General features: G+C 39.8%; 1 protein-coding gene across 6 annotated transcripts in view; it reads left to right on the forward strand.

Moving 5' to 3' along the window:
• The window catches only part of ATXN7L1 (ataxin 7 like 1), a 116,204-nt gene extending 98,781 nt beyond the window's left edge, over positions 1–17,423 (forward strand). For 4 of the 6 annotated variants that reach the window (XM_027890083.1, XM_027890088.1, XM_027890087.1 and 1 more), the window contains 5 exons: positions 1,400–1,592; positions 3,801–3,922; positions 6,546–7,500; positions 11,490–11,564; positions 14,758–17,423. In XM_027890083.1, coding sequence (XP_027745884.1) covers positions 1,400–1,592; positions 3,801–3,922; positions 6,546–7,500; positions 11,490–11,564; positions 14,758–14,799 — 1,387 coding nt within the window. In that variant the 3' untranslated portion in view covers positions 14,800–17,423. Of the gene's footprint in view, positions 1–1,399; positions 1,593–3,800; positions 3,923–6,545; positions 7,501–11,489; positions 11,565–14,304 lie in introns of all 6 variants that reach the window. The other 2 variants (XM_027890084.1, XM_027890085.1) reach the window with 2 other exon arrangements.
• The last annotated feature ends 6,916 nt before the right edge of the window (positions 17,424–24,339 follow it).

Here is a 24,339-nt window from a genome sequence, read left to right on the forward strand (position 1 = left end):
TCAAGTCTTACAGAGACAGCTGTTTCGATTCACCAAGCCCTAATGAAATTTTATTCCTACAGTGGCAGAGGTGGGCCTTGGAGGGTTTAAGTGAAAGGACAATGAAAGAATACCCATAGATAAGTTGGTGTGAATCTGCCTAATTCTTGTAAAGGGTGACCTTACAGAGTCCTTACACAGAGAGGAGCACAGACAGGCAGACATGGGGTTTAGTAGGTGTTACAGTCAAAGCAGCAGAACTGGAATGCAATTCCATGAGAGTCAGCTGAAGAAATTACAGAGATAGTGGTGCACGAGGAGGAGGATTTTAGCAGTCATTTGTTGTGTTTGTACAGCCTACACTTCTGTTCTTGCTGGGGTGCCTCTGTTGGGTCATCCTGTCTGGTTTTGCAAGCAGCCGTGCCAGAGGAAAGCCTTGCTGGGAGCCAGCCCAGCCTGTGGCTCCGCTGCTGGAAGGGGTTCTGTGAGTGCTCCCTGCTCATTGAGGCACAGCTCCCTGGGTTCACTGCGGGTGGCTTGGCTTGACCCTGCCAAGTTCTCCTCAAGGCTGCAGAGCACTGGAACAATCCATCCCTTGCAGCAGCAGCTGCAGCAGTTATTCCCAGCTGATGCTATCCAGGAGCAATCCCTGCACGGGTCAGGAGAGGGCACCTGTCCACAGGCTTAGTGACTGCTGTGCGTCGAGACCATGAATTCATGAGACCGAAGATCATCTGCAGATTTTGCCCAATGTGGACATCTCCTTCAGCCTCAGAGATCTCCATACATATTAGTTATATAGACCAAGTATTGGTCTGTAACTGAGACCCTTTTCCACCCCCACTTCTAATCTTATTTGTTTCCAAATTACTTTTGAAAGGCATCACATCCTGTGATGCAAAGGCATTCCTACTTTGTTTAGTTGGATTTTAGGCAAGGGTAAAGAAAACCTACATGCTGTGAGAGCTTCTCCCAGTTACTTCACCCACTAATCTAGCGGCAGAGGGTGTCAGCTAAACATTTTTATTAAATTTAGTACACTGAGGCTATTAGGATTTTGGTATGAAATATAACTTCATAACTGGATACTTAATCAAGTAGCACAGTGATGGTGCATTGTAAGACAATTTTACACATCTGATTTTTATTTACGTATTCCGTATACTTTGCTCCTCTCAAGATCTAAAACCGAACTTTATGGCAAATTTAAAATTCCAGGCAATACAAAGGTGCTTCTGCTAATGTGAATGATAACCCCATGATGTATTTCTGACAAGACCTAATATCAGCTATTCAGTATCTTTTACTGCCCTTCTTTACATGATCATTTCTGGTATCATTTATTTTGCTGCCTGGTGCCAGCAGGTAAGTTTGCAGAGCCTTTGAACACTGATGATTTAAATGTGTATTCTCCTTCTAGACCTTCATCTGCAAATAGCATAAACAGCAACAGTTCTTCAAACCACAGTGGGTACGTACCAGAACTGCCACTGCCTTCCATGGGAGGAGATATAACGAGCAGATTGTCCAGTGATGAAGGAGAAGCGGATGGAGCTGAAGAATCTGAAAAATTAGACTGTCATTTTTCTGGACACCATCCCAGACCTCTTGGGGTATGTGTCTGTCTCTGACATGCCTTGCCATTATTCTTATGTAATTAAAGAGGGGAGAAAAAAGTAATTTAGTAAAAAGGTAAGGAATAAGGACCTTACATTCTGAAAACTGTCCTATAGAGTACAAATACATTTAATAGAAAATTGTTCAGATGGGATAAGATAGGAGGAGAAGACTGGTCAGTACACATGACAGATTGGTTGCAGGGCAAGATGAGCAGCAGAAATTCAGGAGTTCTAGTTTTAGAATTAGTCGTTTTAGTTCTCAATAGGCTACAATTTGGATATAGTTCTGCTAAACTGAGGAAAGTTGCATTGCTTTAAATGAGACATGAACAGATAAATCTCTATGTTGTCATAGTTCTTCCAAAACTGTACCTTGCAGCAGGGGGCTAGTACAGTACATTTTTGTAGTCCGGTTTAAAGCAGTAATTAAATATCATTTATGTGAGTGTATGTGGACTTATAAGCTATTGCTTCATTCATCTAAAATGGAAAGGCTCTGGTGGTGGCTCAAGTATGTGTTTCTCTGGCAGCTGGTTTTGTCTTCCTCCTGTGTTAATGAGAAATTTCATTCTCAGTGCTATGAACTACTCTGTGGCATTATCTCTGCAGTGTGAATTTGTTTATGCTGTACAAACCGAGATGCGATGGAAGAACTCTTGAACTTCTAAAGAGTTGGATCTCATAAAAACTGAGCCAAGGAATACACTTACATGTTTGCCGTGTGATATGCAGACTAAAACAAACGCTGTGATAACTGTAGCATTGTTTATATTCCCTAGAGCAAAGGACAACTTGTTACTGTCAGACACCAGAAAAAAGTATAACCTGAACGTTAAATGACTGTCAGATGAAATTTTGTAATTGGTTCTTACAGAGAAAATCAATATTATTATAGTCCATTTAGTACTATGATATGCAGGAATCTCCTGTTTCCTTGGTACTCTTGTATTCTACTTTGTTTTTGCTGACTGCTTGTCTGTGAATTAAAAACTAAAGGCTCACTGCATGGGTGCCCACACAATTTAAAAAGTAATCTAAGCACAGCCAGTTCTTGTAGAGGCCTCATCAGTGAGGCATGGCTGTCAGTAGCCATTTTGGTTTAGGACACTAGTTCTGTTTCAAGGCAAACCCACTGAGTCGTCTGTTCTCTGAAATTTTAGCATCTCTCGACTGAAGCAGTTACTGGTAGTGCAGCTGTTCTTAGTCCATATCATTGTGAAGTCAGAAAAGATGGAGTAAATCACCTCCAGCACAGTTCCACCTGATGTTAGTGGTAGCTCGCTGGGAGGTGAGGCTAGTTTATCAACATAGGTGGTGGTTTTAATTAACCTGTTTAACCTTGTCATGAAACAGAGTTGAGATGAACAGTTGCAGTCGGCACTTGCTGTCCCTTAAGCTGAAAAGTACTTTAAGTGGATGCTTTTCTACCACATCAGTGCTTCTGCTCTCAGCCAGAATTTCTGTGACTTGGTCCCTTGTGTGATGGAGAGCTGTCTTGTTTTCTGAGGATGATTTATAAAAGGTTTTTTCTCTACATCATGTAGATCACTTAGACTTAACTGAAGCAAGGGTAGATTCCTGATCATACCATTTCAGTGTGGTAGGACTTCACAGGAAGTTCTCCAAAGGGAGTTACTCCTGAGCTCTGCAGAATTCTCAAAATATTTACTACTCCTCTAGATGATTTTCATGCACTGTGAAGAGTGTATCCTGTGTTCTCTTGTGGCACAGATGCCATAGATGATAATTTACTGTTTTACTGAAATGTCTGTGGTTTGTTTATTAAATACACACTAAAGATGTTCCTGTTGCACCTTTTCCCTCTTCAGTTATATTCTTATTGCTGTTATGCAGTTATGAGATTTAGTATGCACAGAATAGCAATAACTTGTCTTTCTGGGGTAGTAAGAGTATTACTAACCAACATTGCCACCTTTAAAGTACTTCAGCAGTTACATTTTCTCTGACATTGACTCATTAGCAAAGTTTGAAATACACTTTACACTGAAACATTATGCACATATTTCATAATTTTTATTTATTTATACACATAGCATAAATACTATCTGTAGTATAACACCTTTATACAGATGTTTTAGATGCATGATACAAATTACAACGGCTTTCCTTGATCTATCAATAAATATTTTATAATGTAGAAATACATTTTTGTAAGCAACATTGAAATACCTTTTCTTTCAGTTCTGTTCCTATGGCAGTCGCTTAATGGGAAGAGGGTACTATGTCTTTGACAGAAGATGGGACCATTTTCGATTCGCACTGAACTCCATGGTAGAAAAACACTTGAACTCACAGATGTGGAAGTAAGTGGGATTTTTACACTTGGTGGGTACTTTAACATTTTTTAAACCTGTAGAACTTCTAAATTAAACGCTCCATAGGCAGCTTTTGTAAAATTACCTCTGTATTAAGGCATAGTGGTAATATATGTACAAATCTTTTCTTTTAAGGAATACACAGCCCAGCAGAACAATCTCCTATTCTAGTGTAAGTTTCTGATAGATTTAGGACTCTTTTTTGTCCATCTAAACCTGGATTTTGCCTAGATTTTTGTACCTTTATCATGCCCCCATATCATCCATTCATCATTTGCTCTGTTAGATTCATGTGTTGTAAGATAAGGAACTCTATACACATTTGTCTGTAAGATGGACTATAATAGTCTTTTAGTCCATAGTGTCCTTATTGCCTTTGGGATCTTAAAATTCTGATTATTCCTCACTGTTGAAGTATCTCTGTATCACACATGCAGGTTCCAAGCACTATGGGCTTTGACTACACAATACATTAAAACAGACTAGTCTTCTAACATAGGTGTTAATTCTTCTTTTAAAAAAAATTAAAACTCATGGCATCTGCAGATAGGATTGATTTTGGGTGGTATTCTGCTGCAGATATGCATTCTTCTTCCAATGTAATAACTCTAAAGTGCAGTGTTTCATGTCACTGTTTATTATCAGGACTGTGTTATATTTATTGGATGCCAGCCATTAGATAAACAAGGTTTGATTTTTATTTAAATGTATTTTTTAAACACTAAAGCTTGGTTTGTCTGACTGACCTGGTAACTTGATGGTAACAGTGCCACTGTGCTAGAAGACATAGTTTGGAAATGGTTGGATTTGCCATAAAAGGGCCGGTTTCTTGTCTGTTTAGATACTGATCACACTCAATCTGCAAGAGGTTCCTCTTTTCTACTTTGTCAGTTTGGCTGTTAGCTAGTGTCTGTTGCCTTCTGCAAATGAAAATATTTTTGTTTCCTTTAATAGGAAGATTAAAACTTATTATCTATTGGCTTTTTTTGTCAGGAGAAAAGATAGTCAGGCATCTGAGCAAACATGTTATTAGTACCACTCCGATCACAGAAAACAAAAATAACCTCTGCAGTAGTTGTTCGATACAAGAAATAAATAGGCCTTATCCTGCTTCCACTAAATCCAGTTGTAAATGTTTTCCCAAATTCTAGCTGTTTACATAATCTCTAATATTTTAATGAATTCCAGCAGTACTGACTTGTCTGTATAACACAGGAAGTTGACGGTGCTTTACCCCTGTTGTATTCCTCTCTTGTCCTCATCCCTCTGGACTGACCTTTTCCTGTGCTCCCCGAGCAGGTGTGTGTGTGACTCCGGTATTTTACAGCTGGTGCTAGTGCAGCTCTGCAGCTGTGGCTGGAGGTACAGGGAGGCCAAGGCTGTGTTTTGAGAACATTAACAAAGTACTTTTATCCCTAGTTCTCAAAGTACTTCACAAAGATGGGTAGGAATTGTTGGCCCTTCTCTAAAACTAACCTGAGGAACGGTCCTGATAAGCAGCTTTGTTTGCATTGTGGCGGGCAGTAGGACTTCCTCGTTTCTGGCAGCATGGACTGGATGTAATCCCTTATGTAACTGCACCATAAACGGTGTTCTGTCCAACAGTGTCCATAGGAGGAATACCAGGAGAGAACACTGGCAATTAGGATTTGATTTATGATGAAACAGCACACACAGCGCTGCTCTTTTATCCTACTTCTGTGAGGGCAAGAGTAAGCCTTTACAAACTGGAAAGGTTTCAGTAGCGAGGATAACAAGGGCAGAGTTATGGTGATGTATGGTTTCTTAGCAAAGGAAATAGGATTAAACTGTGAATTAAATTTTAGTCTAAATAATGGGAAAAGCTCACATGATAATTTTCCAAGAGACGTTATGAAGGTTTGGTTCTTTGATAACACCACACTAGATAAAATAATAGAAGATGATGGCTGAATGGAAAGGAATTTGAATACATTCTACTAATTTCACAGGTAATATTATTAGATTTTATTCTCAGAAGAGTGTTCAATTATTTATAAAGCTTATCAGGCATTGTTTAATATTTTGTCAATTTTTCAATATCAGTGAAAATTAATCAATAAATTCACTATTTAATCCTGTCCAACCAGCTCTCAAATGAGCTGTTGGAAATAGCACTGCATTTGGAAAGGGATGAGCTTTCCTCCTTAAGCTCAGTGATTAAGTGCTTCACAACCCCCCAGAATGGCTCATTTGCTACTTTGACCAAATCTAACCTGTGAGCTTAGATTGGTATTGAAACTGTTCCACAACTTGACCTTTCAAGCAAAACATATGCAATGAATGAAATGTAGTGACTAAGATGTTTACAGGTGCCACCATCAGGCATTTTATTCGCATTTTTTAATTGTTTGGTAAAATAGGAGAGGAAAAAAGGAAATTAAATTTGTAATAAAGTGAATAAATTGTAATAATGTGCACTTAATTGCTATACCTGATTAGTAAAATAGAAATAAAAATTTGAATTAACTCGGTTTACCTTTTTGAGTAAGTTAGTCCTTCACAGAAATTGTTTCCTTTCTGCATTGTTTGGATGGAATTTTTTTATGTATCTAAATATCTTTTTGTTGCTGTTGTTTCCTTTTCTGTTTAGGAAAATTCCTCCTGCAGCAGATAGTCCCATGCCTTCTCCAGCAGCACATGTCTCCACTCCTTTTCCAGCCTCAGTCTTACAGCCTTTCAGCAACCCCAGTGCGGTGTATATTCCTTCAACACCTATCAGTTCAAGAATCACTTCTTCTTACATAATGACATCAGCCATGTTATCAAATGCAGCCTTTGTGACAACGGCAGAGACGAATTCCATTATGTCACACACTACAGCTTTTCCTCATGTGGCTGCAAGCCTAAGTATCATGGACTCAACTTTCAAGGCGCCATCAGCTGTGTCACCAGTGCCAGCAGTCATCCCTTCCCCATCCCACAAGCCACCCAAAACAAAAACCAGCAAATCCTCAAAAGTGAAAGACCTGTCATCTCGGAGTGATGAGTCTTCAAGTAACAAAAAGAAAAAGCCGCAGTCGTCGTCATCGTCGTCGTCATCATCATCCTCGTTATCTTTGCAAACATCTTCCTCATCTTCATTTTCAGGGTCCCACAAAAAGAACTGTGTCCTGAACCCCAGTTCAACGTTGAACTCCTATCAGGCTGCATCCTCCTATAACAGTGTGTCTGTGCACAATACCAATAACGGAACAAGCCCACTCAGTGCCAAATCGGAGCCCTCAGGACGGACTTCATTATCAAGTAGTTCAACAGACTCAGTGAAACACATGAGCATGGTAGTGAGCAGTATTGACTCTTCTAATCTGTCTGTATCTTCTCTCGTGCACCACTCAGGGGACCACTCCCTGGGAGCACATAATGCAGTGTCTTCTCTACCCCTTTCTTTTGACAAATCAGAAGGAAAAAAACGTAAAAACTCTAGTTCTAGTAGCAAAGCCTGTAAAATCACTAAAATGCCTGGTATGAATAGTGTTCATAGAAAGAGCACTGCCAACCTTATTTCTGCGGTGCCAGATCCTACAAGCAGCTCCATCTCTCGGCAGGTAAGGGACTCTTCCAGTTATTTTTTCGCAGATCATGTCTGACTTCCTTGAAATGTTTCATGCCTTCTGAAATGAGAATCCTATGTTTGCTTCAGATTGGTTTTCATCACACAACTTACTTTCTAGGTTAATACAAAAACGTATTTGTATTTGTTTTGTACCAGTCGTAAATGTTCTGAAAGCTAAAAAAATTATATATATATACTTTCTCAAAATATTTTTATGAGATTTTTTATTCAATTAATAAAGTAGCCATTTGTATCTCTGAAAGTCAAATTGAGTGTCCAGAATGAATACTTTTTAGAAAATATTTCTTTTCTTAATTCTCATCTCTCTGAAATGAATTGTCATCATTAAAACAGGAAGATGAGAGTCAGAATTTCTGTTTGTTTCTTTTCCCAAACTTGTTGCTGATTCATTTCTTAATGTGATGCAAGTCTGCTCATTTCTCTTCTGTAAAACACTTACATCTACCTTTCTCCTGGGGAGAGTCTGAGGCACCTGACCTCAGATGCCATTTCCTGTTCAAAACTGGAAAAATGAAGAAACTAAGGTCTTAACCAGATGAGCTTAGTGGACACTTGATTATACCTTGTAGTGTACATATGTTCAGAATATTGAAGTCAGCACTATAGATGACGTTACACACGCGTGCTTCATTATGAATAGCAACAGGTCTTTGGCCTTTCTTTCAGTGGTGCTATAAAAGGACAAAAGTATGTGTAAAGTAAAATTTGATGGGAAAACTGCCAATACAATCTTTGTAATAATGTACTGCTAACCTGCCAGTGCTGTGCAGTGCACAGAAAACAACACTTGGCCCTGATGTCTGGAAGACAAAGCCATAGAAAATAGAATACCTCAGAGAGTCCAGAGAAGGCAGCTTAGGAATACTTTTTTTTTGGTTGTGAAACTCTCATTTTCTAAGGATATTGTGCATTAAATGGAATTTTGAAAAGGAGATGGTAAGAGCAAGGCAATCCCTAAGTACCAGCAGGCAGAAATGGGAGTGGAAAAAAGGAATAAATGAATCCTAAAGCTGGTATAGCAGACAGAATGAGTGTCTCAAAAAATGGCCTAGCAGGTATATTTTCTTTTTCCTGCTTCCAGCAGAGCTGCAACAGAGATGACTTGTTTGGCTTTTTAAAATGGGTAGTGGTGTTGTCTTTCTATTGAAAGCCTCTTAAATGTGTCCTTCATTCAGAACTGATCTTTAAGTAACTGAAGTCAGCAGAGGATGCTTTAAATTCTTCATTCTGTCACACATCTGATTTTTGAAATATGTGTGTGCCCAAAAAGATCAAATTGCCCGGAGGTATATGGTGTCAAATGAGAAGAAAAAGTAAGTAGAAATTGTTACTTCGATGCAAACATAGGTAGTAGGAAATGAATTGTATCATCCTTTCACAGGACATAGACTGTTATCTGTAGCTCCTGCAGACTGAGGAAGTCTTACAGCTACTTGTAGGAGGTTCTGAGTTCAAATTCTGACTCTCCTAGGGTTTAAATCTATTCCTGTGGGTCATTCCTGTTCCAATTTGTGATGTATTTCATCATGTTGCACAGTAATAGAAGTAAATAAACTGCAAAGAATCAATCGGAATGGATTTACTGAACTTTTGTAAAAATGTAATTCTGACTAATATTTTTTCTTTACATAAAAGCTTAAATATTTGTAATAAGTGTAGCAATATACAGATATTTAAACATAATGTTTTATATATATGTACAGGTGCCTACATACATATATATGTATGCATGCATATATGTGTATGTATATAAGTAATAGCTGGTCACACTTTCCTCTTATACTGCTGTTTTTTGGAGCTACAGTAGGAATCAAAAATAGGAGGAAAAATGGAGTTCATTGTATTGCAGAAGTCTAACTGGCTAATTGTCTTTGTGACAAGCATACTGTATGCAATACAAAATAAATGGACTTTGTACCCCCTTGTGCATATGGGTCAAATAGTATTACGTACTCTGCATGTGAATATTAAAGCTCTGGAGAATACAATATTTAAATTCCCTTTTAAGCTGTACTGTTTGACTTGCTGTATTCTAGAAATGCAATCACAGTAAAAGTCCCACCCAAAAAAAATGATATTGCGTAAAATATTGCTCCTGCTCCTTGATGTAATAGGGCAGATTAAAGACTAGAAACACATTTAAAAAGGGTGATAGGCTATGGTATAGTTTTTTTTCATTTAATTCAACTCTGAACTGGAAGATAGTAACTGGAAGTGTTGCCCATTTATTTTTAAATACTTTTATTTTTAAAAGAGAGAGAAAAAAAAAAAAAGGATTTGAGTTTTGGCCTCACACTAATCTTGAAATGATGTTCCCATCATTCAAGACCCAAGACATCTTGGAATCTGTGTTTATTTTCATGGAGTGCTGTAACTGTTCAGACTCTGTGAATGGCCCCTCTGTCCTGGAGCGCAGGCGAGATGGTGCCTGAGGCCAAACATGGTCCTGCAGAGCTGTGCTCCTTTGTCTGACCTAGAGAGTCAGTCTGTTGGTGGAAGGAGCACTGATTGCATGAAAGCCTAAAGAGGTACTAGAATATTCCCTCTCATGATTCTAGGATCTCAGCACGTCAGTGTCCTAGTGACTATTTGTCCATTTGAGAGGAGGACATTATGAAGGGTTTTATGAATGTTGTAAACGGTGTATTTAGAGATTTGCACGTGTGCCATGATGTTCTGAATGGCTGGGAAGGGTACAAGGTTGTGTATCTTTAGTCAAGATCTGCATATTGAATATTATTCCCTAGAGAACAGCTGTGGCAGGCAGTACAACAAGCTAAAGGCAACAGGATGGGCAGAGGCACACCCTGTTAATCTTTGTGCATCACGGGAGCGCCTTCAGAACTGGTTGTAAATAAAATCTTTAAACATTTCTTCTGGATAGAATGTGAACAGAGAAGACTGTTTTAAACAGTCACTGTTGAGAAAGGGCAGATGTGGGGAGGGAGACAGAGGCTACCTTTCATTCAGTATGTGAAGTGGCAAAGTAACAAACCATGCTGAGGAGGGGAAGGAGAAGGCTGGTCTTGTGAAGGCCCTGCCTCAGCCCCACCGAGTCAGTAAGAAACCAGCTACTGCATTTCTCACTATTAAGGAGACAGGTCCTTGCTGCCTCTCCATCAAATGATTTAAGCTGACATTACTTGAACTGCAGTGACCTTGTGAATAACTCTTCACACTCCAGTTATCTGCCATTTGCAGACAGGTGTCCATGGTTAATTTTTATCAGCCTTGTAACCCCCGAGGAACTGCTCCTCTGACTCAACAGCTGTCTCCCTTTTTGTATTGCAACAGAAATATCTACACCACGTTTATGGGTCACTGTAGAAAAACCTATTATAACTAAGTATTTTTAAAATGTATGTACGTGTACTACAATTAGCACACATTCCCAGGGAAATTCTCTGCCGCAGTAAATCGATACAACTGCAAAGGTGAATCTCTGGAGTTTGGTTCTTCAGTTAATGTTTGCTTTATTGAGCAATGATAAATGAAGATACAGTACAGAAGAAAGTGGAATAACTTAGGGCATGCTCTGGTGGTTGGCCACTTGCTTTAAACTGCCCAGGACTGGGGAAGGTCCCCTGGGGAGGAACCCGTGACCTCATGCACTCTGTGCTCTCTGACCAGTTGCTCCAAGTGACTCCAGGCACTAGAGAAACAAGTTTCATTCTAGAGAGGTGGGGGTTTACAGTCTATATTCCCTCAGCAACTGTCTTATATGTTGTTTTCTGAACTGTAATAGTATTTATGTTCTTTTTAAGACTTTATTCAAAGTATACAAGCTCTGAGAGATAATGATGATTCTATCTGAAGTGTATCTTTTGCAATAACAAAATACCAGTGTTCAAAATGCAAAGCAATTAGTGCCACATTACAGAGGAAAGGGAAGGCCATCACCAGCATCTGCATTCAGCTGACAAATATGCCTCTCAATACTGCTCAATTAATGTCTTTCAGATTGGAAAAAATAGCAGTGTAGCTTTGTCACAATCCAGTCCTTCGAGTACATCAAACCCAGTACACAACAGACAAGTAAGTTGCTTTATAAACAGTGTACTTAAGTAGTCCGTAAGAGGTTTTGAAATATGTTATACTGTAAAACCTTAAAATACAGTTTCTTTATGAATAGAGTTCTTTACAGAAGCTGTCTTTTGGTGAACTAATATTAGATTTCTCCTGTCATGTAATTTTTCTCTAGCTATTTTTCCCTCCAAGATTTATGAATTACAAATTTCTGCTTGTTTTTCACCACCTGCACTACACCTCAGGTTGGCTCATGTGCTGCTCCCTGGCTGTAGCTTTGCTGACACAAGCTCAGCAGCAGCAGCAGCAACAGCTCTCTGTGCAGGGTTCAGCTGAGCTGATGGGGTTTTCCTGTCCAACTTCTCCTGCTGAGCGAGGTGGCTCAGCAGAGTCCCCAGACTGGCATAGGAGAGACAACGTTTGAAAACAGGCCAGAAATGAAGCAGCAAAAGGAGGACAGAAACAGGACAGAGAAGACAGGGCACTTGACAATTCAGAGAAACTAATCTGAAAGCATAACCAACCCATGTGTAATCTTAGTCCTTCTTAGACTGTGAGAAATCCTAAGCACTCCCACCATACCTGTTTATCACACGGGCTGTGAGTTGGGTAATGATAATAAATGCTCTAATAGCTTTTTTGTGAGAACAGGTGCTTGACCCATGCTCCAACCCTCATCTGTCTGGGGAACTGATAACACTAGTTTATTTGTTTTAATAAAACTTGACGCTCCAAGTTGAGTACTTTATCAAGAATTCAGTATCAAGTTCCTTAATAGGAAAAGGTTTCCCACCTCAAAAAGGGGTAGTCACAAGTAATCCAGAAGATTTTTGTGTACAACCAGTCTGTTTTAGAATTCTGTTTCATATTTTGGCTAAATTATACAGGAGTAGTTATCCCAAATGGTTCTGCTGTTTAGTTTCTGCTGTGTAGACACGGCAGAAGAACGGCAATGATTGTAGTAATGATAACCCATCACTGTATCCCAATTAAAAATATTCTGAATCACTCTTCAGATGAACTGCCAAACAGTATTTTTTTTTCTCTCAGTCCTGAATGCAAAGCAGTATATGTATGGAAGAAATACTCTGAAGGGAGAAAAGTGGAAAGTTTCTTCGTATTTGTAGGGCCTGGCATTTTCCTGTGTGAGACACTGTCGTCCAACTGCCACTGACAAACTTGGGATAAAACTGTTTTTGCTTTAACCTCCTGCTGCTGTGTTAGTGTAACATACACACTGCCCGGGAGCAGAACTTGTTGGGATCTGTTGCCTAGATCCCATGGGGAAAACCTAAGAGTACAAAACATTAATTTTGTGGCAGCCTTATGTAAACTGAGGCTATTGCAGAGCTTTTCAGCTGCCAGTTTTCATAACTTTGTCAAAAATAGAAATGTTTTCTTGTTTTATGCCTCACAAACTCTTTATTTTTAAAAGCATGTTTCTGTCAGTTTGGTAGTTGAATGTGGAGCTTAGAGCACAAATACAAAAGAAAATCAAGTTTTTAAACTTTTATTTTTAACTAACACAGGATACTAATTTGGAACCATGAATAATGATTCCATATTTAATAAATGCTGGTCACTTTCAAATCTGAGCTGCTTTGTTGACAGCTTTTATCTTCAGTCTAGCAATGAAATAGTCTCTGTATAAAATTTCAGTCTTAAACTGTGCTATAATATTCCATTATAAGGGTGTTAATAATTAGGTAATAAGTGGATCTACAGTATATGCTGTACCAGTAAAGATATAACTGGGGAACATCAGCTGTCTTGTTTTTAATGTTACTGTTGTTATGACCGTGATAATCAGGGAGTCCAAGTGAAGCAAGGTCTGTAGGGAGAGACAATCTCTGCTATACACCAGAGGTTTACAGTTGGAAAAATCAGGCAAGTTTTCATGAATACGTCACAACAACAGACTTCTAACCATGCAGTTGGAAGCAGTTGCAGCTGACAAGCTAAAGGTGCATATGGAGCAGTTCCCTGGCCAGGCAACCTGCCGGGGCTGTCTGCTGGTGCCGAGGGGGAGCCAAAGGGAGGAGGAGGTGGTTGTTTCTCAAGAGAAGGGAGGGGGGTCCATAACTCATCACGAGGCTGAGTGGCCTGGTGAGAATGTGGCATTTGGGAAGTTGTGTTAGGCTGTAAACCCAATCATGTTTGCAGCTGTGACCGCCTGTGTGCAGTCCCACTGGGAAAGCTTCCCATCGCCTTCCAAAGATGGCCAGTCAGAGCCGAGAGGACACGAGGCAGTGCTGAGGGTCACCTGCCACCCATAACTGGCTGTGTCTCAATATTGAGTTGTGAGTCCAAGGTGGCTTGTCATTGTTTTGATGTCAAAGGAGTAGTTTCTCTCGGTCGTTTGCTCCACGTGTTGCAGTGCACTCAGGTGTTCCCGTGATAACTGTTGTGGGCTGGTCAGTTCTCTCCCATCTCATTAAACTCAGCCAGGTTAAACTAAGACGGATTGTTCTCAATTAATGTTTCATTTGAATGTTGCTGCATCTCTTTGAGACTTTAACAAGGGACTGTATTCATAAAAGCATGCCTGTTTTTCCAACTGTTGTTTCTTCAGTAGAAAAAATACTACTTTTCTCTACAAAAACTACTTGGTTTTTAAAAAGCATTAATGGAACGGTAGTTTTACAGTCTTTTATTTGTGCTAATATAAACTATGTATTGAAAGTTTGTTTTCTCCAGATTTTATCCTTGTTCCAGGTTTTTAACTAATCAAGTGTTTTTGTCTTCATAGTGCTTTTAGGTGCCTGAAAGTGTTAACACTTCAAGACCTCAGTATGCGGTGGTTTTTAAATACTGAGTAACTAGATCATTTTATTAAGGGAAGGTGACAACGTGTGTGCTGTGTGAGGATTCCTTGTGCATGAAAACATGCTGTGTAGAGGAAAAGATTCTTCAGAGTTGTCGTCTAATTGCTGCTCTTTATTTGTAATGATACACCAAGTTAATGAACGTGAGATTCACCAAAGCTTATAAAAATCAGACAGTCCCAAAAGGAAATATGCTGTTTATTCAAAGCAGTTCCTTTTCTTAAAGGTCTAATGTAGTCAGTAAACAGGGAGAAAACTGAGTTCAGGGACTTGAAAAAAGTTCCTGCTTTGCGTACTGTCAGACACAGACGTTATTGAAGTGTTTTATACCAAAAGACATTGTGTGATTTTGAACCTGGCTCTGGTTTCTCTTTTAGAAGACATCAAACCGGACTGGTAGAATAAGGACTCTTCCATAACAAGGAAAAGGAACCAGCCTATAATCTCTAGCTCTCAGCAGCCCTACTCCACAGGGTTTTTCTTTTCTATGTCCTGCAGATGGATTTAACCTTTTATGAATTTGTGGTTTTAAAGAGAATTAAATTTACAGAAAACTGTAATAGTGATTTGTTTAGTTTTTCCACTTGTATTTGCCACTGATCTGTGCGTTCTGCTTGGTTATGTTTCATGCCTTTTAAAGCTGTTAGCGTTGCAATGCTCCCTTTGTTTCCTTACCAGAACACAGTGGACATTCCAAAAAAAAAAAAAAAATCCAGATCATGATATGAATTTATTTAAAGGATCTCCAAATTTTTTCATTAAATAAAAATTACAGTAATTCTGTATTTAAGCTTGTCCTATGGATAAAAATTGAGTGCATTTCTTACTAATTTGCAAACAGCTGGGGCACTGCAACTTTAGGGACTAATCCTGATTGGTGCTCTGTACCTACAGCATTTAATAATTTCAGTGGGAATTCTGAGTGTTCAGCCTCTTCCAGGAACAGGCTCTTAAGGAACCTAAACTTCGATCAATGCATAGCAGAGTTTTGCACCAAACTGCAGTTACTGTTATCAGGGGCTCAACGTGTAAAATCCCCCATATCCCGTGGGATTTCCAGACCCTTAAGAACACAGCACTTGATAGCTCCAGTGAACAGTTTGGGTTTGCAAGGACAGGAGTTGAGCAGATTGGCTTGCATTAATAGAATTGCACTGACAGTGTTTCTTATAGGATTACTGAATAATTTTTTAATAAAATATAGATTTTATAATCAGGAAGCCAATACTAGGTACTGGAACAATAGTACAGAGGAGTTAATTTTTATTTCTACAGTGTTAAAAGTGCACTTATATGCTGGTTTATTTACATCTTGGGGAAAGGCGAGAGACTGCAAATAGGGAGATTATTACTACTTTCTTTTTTAAAAAAAGAAGGCTTAAGGCAAATTTTAAGACTAAAAATGTTTAAGCAATTATAAACAAGGCTAGACCCTTTGAAAAAAAGTTTAGAAATATTCTTAAAATAAATTTTTATAGTGTTAATTTTGTAATAATTTATGTTTTGCTATACTTCAGAGCTAACTGACCGGTATAGTTTCAGAAACAGTATGAAACTTAGGAAAGTTTAAGCAATGTTTATATTTTTAAAATGTTCTTTGAATTATGTTTTTATTGTACATTTCTTCAGACTGAAAAATGTGTACATATCTTTGTTATTTTTGCACAATTTTTGTCTTGTTCAGTTTTAGGAGCAGTACTATGTTGATTTTTTTAATTTATTTTGAGTTATAAAACTGCAGGATTTTAAAAATCTCAGTAACAAAGTCATCCTCTGTAATCAATGAACTGCTATTTCTAGTTGTTGAGGGAAAACAGTGGTTGTGAGATTCAGTGGTTGCTTCTGAGAATTAGTGCTAATCAGTGACTGAAGGAGCAATTTTGTAGTTTTAGGAAGCTTTAGCTGTTTCCATGCATCTTTTAATTGGAAAGCTGAATTATGGAGCCTGTCCTTTGAATGCTGCTTAAATTTTGTTTTCAACTGGCTTACACCTGACAGCATTTCGGGAAAGTTAAGCACGAAGTAAAAATCCCGTGGTGTTCTTTCATCATCAGAGAATCATTATTTAATTAAACGTATCGAAAATTTTAGCCTGCGAAGTGAAATGGAATAAACGTTTGGGAAAAAAAAAAAAATGGATACAAACTGGACCAGCCTATAATGCATTCTTAGTGTAGCATTCACTCAGTAGTTCTTTTTCTTCCCCATTTGCCTGAAAATCTTGTGATTTGTTTCCAGCAATAGAGGCTCAGAAGCTTTGGTTGTTACACATACGCAATGCATAGGCCCGTCAGCCATAAAAAGCGACTTGGATAACTTGTATGCCTTCTTTTGTATCGATGTAACAATTGTAAATAGTGCTGATCGACCTTTGTAGAGAATAGTTTATACAGCATATTCTATTATTGCTGATTCTCAGTGAACTATTGTTTTAAAAAAAAAAGAAGAAAAAAAGAAATTTTTCTATTTACACCTTATATTTTGTTATGCTGTTGACCCATGGCACTTTAACAAAACTCTGTGGGTTTTGCATAGCTGGTCAGTCATGGGATATATTAAATAACTGTTGTTGCACAGAAATGAATTTGCACCTGCTATATTGTGCTTTCCTACTACAGATTTTAGAACCTTTTCCAGAAGACTTTTGAAGAAAGCATGTCCAATCATTCTAAGAAAAAAAAAAAATGCCATACTTGTACAGCCAATTTCTTTTCTACAATCCATATTTTGTAACACTAAGTATTTTCATTCTTTGTCCTGCACCTTTATGTATTAGCAGTATCAAATAGAATTCATTCCATGCTTGTGATAATTGTAAGCAGAATAAATGTCTAAAGTAGGTGTAAATAGTAAATTCTATGGCTTACAGTTTAAAAAAGGAAAAACAGAACAAACATGTATCTGATTGATACTGCCATGGTTCAACACCGGGCCTGGAGATATTCTCTAGTGAGCGATTGTATTTTTTGTTTTTTTTGCTTTATTATTATTTTTTTTTGTAACATGGCTTTGTAAATAAAATAATTTATATGTTTGTAAGAAACAGATGGGGTTTGTCATTATTTCTCTTTGCAAAGCAAAAATGGTGTGTATTGCAAGACTGCCCTTTCTCTTCCCAGAGGCCGAAACACACTGTGCAGACACCCAGCTCTGGGAATTCCACGGGTAGTTCAAAAGATCTGCCCAGCTCTCTGCACAGGGCTGAATTGCTCTGGGATTATTCTTGGCATTCATGTCTAAAATGTTTCTGTATTTATGTGTCAGGACATGTGCAACGATCAGCTATTCAGGTTTTTTGCACTGATAAATCATTTTTAAATTCCTTTGCTTAGCTGAATGCATTTTCTCATTCCTTATCAGTGTAAGAATTAACTTCGTTACAGCTGCTAGATTTAGGAATTCTCACTTCAATGGGCAGTACAAATTTATAACCAGCCTTTTTATCGTTGTTAATACTAAAAATGCAGCTCTTATCTAGGCGTTAAGATTCTTGTTCTGTGTAAAGCCTGTTCCAATTACAGATCAAATGAGACTTAAATTGTTCATTGGCTCGACAGCTCTGCAGAGAGCATTGCAGTTCTTTTCTCCCGCAGCCACCCTCTTCTGCAAACCTGGGGAAGATGTACATTTTTATGCTCCTTTTATGAGGTATCTGGAAACTGTCTTGGAGATACTGTGGGGAAGATGCTCACATTTATGGTGTGATCTTTTTTAAAATCGAGCAATTTGGACTGAAACCTGCATTTTTGTGTGCACACACTCAGAACTGGCAGAGGAGTTGGAAGCTGGGCTGCATTACAGGAAAGAGGAATCGAAGGAGGGAAATTTTACCTTCTAGGCAAACAGCTTTTTGTGTAATGTCTTGCACCTTCTGATACCTGTTGCAAAAGCTACAATGAGCACAATTAGTGCCTTAGTCTGAGCTGCTTATGTTTTGAAAGTTTTTGTTCTTTTTTTCTCAGTCTTGAGTTTATCTTTTCCAGTATAGAAAAAATGAATATCATGAATAACAACAGGAAATGGTGAAGTTTAATCTGACACGAGTTGTCCCCGTGTATGGCTGAAGAGTGACTCTGTGTTTGTAAGGTGCTTTGCTGTTTCTGGCAGCCATTAGAAATTAAAACTACAGCCAAGGAAACAGAATATTGCTGCCATGAGTTATTAGCTGCTTGCCATCATTGCCCGTGGCCAGCAAAGGTTGAAGACCACTGCCTTTATTTCCCAAATATGAATCAGTAGGTTTTTAGCTCTTGCAGGTTTGTTGAAATGATCTATAAACTTTTATCTTATTGGGAGTGGGGTTTCCCCTCCTTTTTTTTGGTTATGCACCAAGTATTTTGCTGGTAGCACTACTCCCCTCCTCGTATTCTCAAACATGCTCTAAATACCCCCAGTTTCAGAGGGAGGCAGATCACACTGTAAGTTTTTTATTCATTGCACTCTAGTTTTTATGCTTCTGTTTTTACCATGGAACTATTTATTTTACAAGAAAGTCACTGCTGTGTGCAACCAGTATCTGTTTTATTCTTCCAAATCTGTCAGGATTCACAATTGGAAAAAATGCCAAATACTGATTCCAGAAATATTTGGAGGAGAGAGTCATACAACAGATTCAGACTTCAGAACACAAGAATGTTTATTTCATGCAAATTTTTATGCTGTTTGCTCCTTGAGGACTTGTAGTAGTTCTGAGTGACTACTCAAAACAAGTGCAGATCCCTTTTATATTTTCCTAAGTAGAAGAAACCTGAAGCTGATCATTCAGCAGCAGGTCTTTGCTCTTCAGCTGGAGGATCCGTGGCAGACAGGACATGTTCCCATGTTCTCATTTTGTAATGCACCACGAGTGACATGGGCTGGATTCTTTTTGGGGGGTTCTGTTGTTTATGGCTGACCCGGAAATATTTAGCAATATTTAGCACTGGTCTGTGATCTGCTCTCCCTACAGAGAGGAGAGGAGGAGCTTTCGGGGAAGTTTTCCAGCAATAATAATCAGGATCCAGGAGAACTTGATTTGCAGGTAAGGACACCAGTAGGGTATTTGGGATCACAGAGTCACAGAATATTTCGAGTTGGAAGGAACCCACAAGGATCATCAAGTCCAGCTCTTAAGTGAATGGCCCATACAGGGATCAAACCCACGACAGTGTTATTGGCACCATGCTCTGACCAACTGAGCTCATCTCAGGGGTGAGAAGGTGCACAACATTCAGCTGTGCCCTTTGCAGGTTTCCAAAATCTGACAGATTTAGCCCTGAAATTGAATCTGGGTTTGATTAACTTGGAGCTGTTGCCAACGTGGTTGATGGGATACCACAGGAGTAGTTTTTCAGAGAAGTTGTCTCACATGAACATCTACAAAATGCCACAGGTGTGAAGGCCTTTTGGTGTAAGTTCTACACCTACTGCTAGAATAAAAGCATCTGGGGTTTTAAGAGCTATGGGCTCAGAGCCACACTTAAACAGACAAATCTACTGTACTCAAAGAATGCAGGCTTCTGATAAAGTAACTTCTTTTTTCCCTTTGCCTTCAGCAGGAGTCCCACTGTAGTTCTAGGAAACTTCTTGGGTTTTCAGCCAGCTGGGAAGTGGACAGTTCTGTAAGACAGCAAAGTGTCCGGATACTAAAGTAGCCTTTTTGTGACGTATTTTTACTTTTTCTTGACTCAGAAACAAGAAGTATTTTTCTAATTCCTGATATTTATTTTTTCCCAGTACAATGATTTCTGATGACAGGTTTAGTCTTTATTTTGCAGTTGATCAAAATAAAATAAAATAAAAAAAAAACAAAGCCAACATTCACAGCTTAGCCTGACAACTGCAGGCTCTTGTTCTTGTGGAGGGGACTGGGGTGGCAACATGGTGGAGGCACAAGTGATCCAGCTCCTTCTGTAGTACATCAAGGACAATTTCCTGACAAGTGCTCAGCAAGCCAAGCGGGGCTATGCTAGACATGCTGCTCACACGTAAGGAAGGGCTGCTGGGAACAGTGACACTGGTGGCAGCCTTGGCAGCAGCGACTACAAGATAGCAAAGCTTAAGATTCTGAGGGAAGTGAGGAAGATAAATAGTTGAATTGCAGCCCTGGAATTCAGGAGAGCAGGCTTTGTCTCCTGCAGACATTTTGTTGGCAGAATCACACAGAAGACTACCCTGGAGGGCCCAGGAGAGCCAGCTGGAGCACAGGAACAGTCCATTCTGACCTGCCCGAAGTTGAGCAGACATGGGAGAAGGCAGCGTGGCTGAATGGGGAGCTCCTGACTGGAGGCAGATGCAAAAGGCAAGTACACAGACTGTGGAAGTGGGGTGGGCTACCCTAGAGGAATGCACTGCCTGGGCATCCTGGAACAGAACTAGGAAAGCCAAACTCAGCTGGAGTTAGAATCAGTGAGGGATGTGAGGGACATTTTCAGTACATTGACATGGAAGGAAGGGTAAGTAAAATATGGGCCCTACTACACAGGGCGGGTAACCTGGTGACAGAGGACAGGGAAATGACTGAGGTGCACTTGTTGCTTCAAGTGGACAGGTTTGTGGTCAGAGCTTTGGGCAGAGTCTGGGGGCCTAAGAGGAAGCCTGAGTTAAGGACTGGATCTGTAGCAGCCCACAGGGAAAGCTGGGCCTATTTCAAGGATGCAGGCTGGTACCATTACAAGGCTGCTCTCACCCCTGAAAGATGATGAACAGGGTACAGGGGTTCTAAGGACTGGAAAGAGGCAAATGCAATGTCTGTTTTCAAAAAAGACCCAGGCAACTGCAGGCTGCTCAGCCCAGGCAGATTATGGAGCAACTCTCCTAGAAGCCATGCCTGGACAACTTGGATTTACCAAGGTGTAACTTTGCCTGACCACCCTGCTTCCTCTCTGTGATGAAACAACTGCCCTCAGGTACTGAACAGGGAATGTTCTCTACTTTGACCTTGGCAAGGCTTTTGACACCACCTGCTTTTGTATTCTTACAATAAACTGGAGAGCTGGATTCAAGGTAGGAACTATGAGGTGGGTGGAAAATCAGCTCAACAGCTGGGCTCAGAGGGCTGAGGTGGGCTCTTAGGAGTCTGGTTGTTGGTTGGTATTAGTAACACACCTCAGGGGTTAGTAATGGGCCAGGTAATGCCGAGGGGCTTCACTACCATCCTAGGCATTGGGATGGGCTGTGGTTTCATGGGTAACAACAAACTGGGGGCAGGGAAGTGATTGACACAGCAGGGCCAGGGCTGTCCTTCAGAGGGAGCTCAACAGGCTAGAAAATTGGGCTGGCAGGAACCTCAAGGTTCACCTAAGATAAACACAGAGCTCCACACATGGGAGAGAGGCATAACCCCATGTCATGGAACAAGCTGGGCGCTGACTGGCAAGAAAGCAACTCTGCAGATAAAGGGGCTGATGGACAAGCTGACCATGAGTCAGTGAGGGAACTGAACACTACACAGCCTGAGCTTCAGCAGTCTGCTGTCTACATGTCTTATAAATGTAGGCGGCAGCCAGAGGGAATGGATTGTCACTTCTGTTTTGGCACTTGTGAGACTGAGTCTGCAGAACCGTGTCAGGTTTGGGCCTGCGCTGCACAGGACTCAGCTTGGGAACTGAAGTGAGTCCAAGTGGAGCGCTGACGGGAGGATCAGTAGCTGGAGCATATCAAGTAAAATGATATGCTTAAAAAGAGTGGTTTGCTCCATTTTACAAGAAGATTAAGGGGGGGGGGTGTGAGTGCTGTCTTCAGCTACAAGATGTGTGACTGTAGGAAGGATGGAGCCAGACACTTCTGATGGTACAAAACAAAATGGCAAGAAGCAACAGAGATAAGGCAGAGCAAGGGGAATTCTGATAATTGTCTTTGAAGACACAATTACTCTCGTCTCTTCCCACAGCCCCAGACATTACTCTTCCGACACTCTCATGTGGAAGAACATGTCCTTCTGCCTGTTTCCCCTGTAAGACAAATGCTTGTTCTGCAATCGGCTTCGTATCTGACCTGCAGTCCCTGTTCCTCTTCATTACAACCCATAAGACTCCAGGTAGTCTATTTAGTCCTATTAAATTAGATAAAATACTTAAATTACTAATGATATTCAGCAGAAAGCTCAGCTTCTGTCACAACAGGTATTAAGCCTTTCAAACAAATTCAATTTATATAACCACAACATTTTAAACACCTGCAAATAATTTGGTCACTTTTAGTTCTTTATTAAAACTCATTTAATACCATCTTTAGAATGGAGCCAGAATACTTTCAAATGTTTATCAAATCCTGTTTTTCTCAGTGACCAAAAGTTCAGTTTCTCTTAGAATAGTCCATCTGAGCCTCTCAAAAATTATCCTAAACTATCATACTTTTAGGATTCATATATATAGCTGATAACTATCATGATATGAACTGAGGATAATAATTTATTATTTAAATAATAAATACATGATTCATTTTCAGAGCATTTCTTTCAATGAATTGTGCTTCCTTAACAGTGAAACAGAATTTAAAATATATATCTTTCTAGTTGTAAATCAAATCAGGGTTTGCTCTGCTTAGTGATTTTTTTTTTTTTGAACCATTCCTCAGAAAAACACACTTAAATCCATAATTCCTGTGTTTATTCTTAAAATTTAAGCCTTCAGCATATGTATTTCATACTGGTTATCTTTGTTGACTACTAAAGGAGAAACATCCTTTGTGAAATGCTGTTTTTCCTGCCCCAAACACTGACCTACCTACCTACCAGCTAGCCTTTCACTTGCTTCTTTCTCTCCTGTCAATCTTTCCATCCTTGGGTTCTCATTTTAAGAAAATATTTTCCATGTTTTTATTTCTCCTCTGCTGACTTTGTACTTCTTCACACTTCAATCTACACTTCCTCTCTTGGCTCTTTTTCAGGAAAAAATTTTGCTAATGCTTTGCAAACTCTGCTGAAAGGCATCGAAAAATCAAATGCAGGAATGGATTCAGTAACTATGAAATGTATTCCTTAGGAAAAGGAGGTTTCCATCACTGCCAGGTAGTTGTTATAGGAGGTAGCTGTTAGAAACTTACACTCCCTCTAGCCCTAATTAAGACAAAGCAGGTAGCATAATCAGTTTAAAATAGTAGTGAATACAGACAGAGCATGGATGTACAATCTCCGCAGTTTTGGATCCTACCTTTCTCCAAGCTTAACTAAGAAAATAAAAAGTAAATTCTATAATGTCTTGTTTTAGTTTTGGCAAATAGTGATGTATTTATAGGGTTAGACTTTTCACAGGAATATCATTCTTTACTATACGCTCATTTCTCATCTGTTTTTATTTGATGGCAGATGCTTATACCATTGTAGATTTGCTTGACTATGGGCTCATGATTACCTTTTTCCTATTCACACTGGTTAGTACAATCAAAAGCTTCCTTGATGTCTCTTCTCTGTTTGCACGGGCTGTGCTGTAAGCCTCTATAGTGATTTTTAAATGTAACCTCTCTTACTTTTGAATTGTCAGGACTGGAAGGGACATCTGGGAGATCATCCCGTCCAACCCCTGCCAAAGCAGGGTCACCTGGAGCAGGCGACTCAAGAACGTGTCCAGGGGGGTTGGGAAAGTCTCCAGAGGGGGACAATCCACGACCTCCCTCGGCAGCCTGTTCAGTGCTCCGCCACCCTCAGTGAATGAAGTTCTCCCTCACGCTGGGGTGGAACTCCTCGTGTTTCAGTTTGCGGCCACTGCTGCTCGTCCCGTCGCTGGGCACCACCGAAAGGAGCCTGGCACCATCCTCTTGGCATCTGCCTTAACTATGTTGACGAGATCCCCCCCTCAGTCTTCTCCAGACTAAATAGACCCTGAGCGCCCGCGTACATGTTAAAAAACTACGGCGTGTAATTCGCTTTCCCCGCGACCGAACGCAGCCGCCCAGTCCTCCCCGCGCCGGGAGCGGGGAGTGTCTGTTCCGGTGGTGACGTGACGACATCCAGGAAAAACAGTGTTTGCTTCCCTTAGCGG

Source organism: Empidonax traillii, unplaced genomic scaffold, assembly GCF_003031625.1.
Source record: "Empidonax traillii isolate 1590-97213 ecotype Southwest subspecies unplaced genomic scaffold, ASM303162v1 scaffold277:size2070623, whole genome shotgun sequence".
Lineage (NCBI taxonomy): Eukaryota > Metazoa > Chordata > Aves > Passeriformes > Tyrannidae > Empidonax > Empidonax traillii.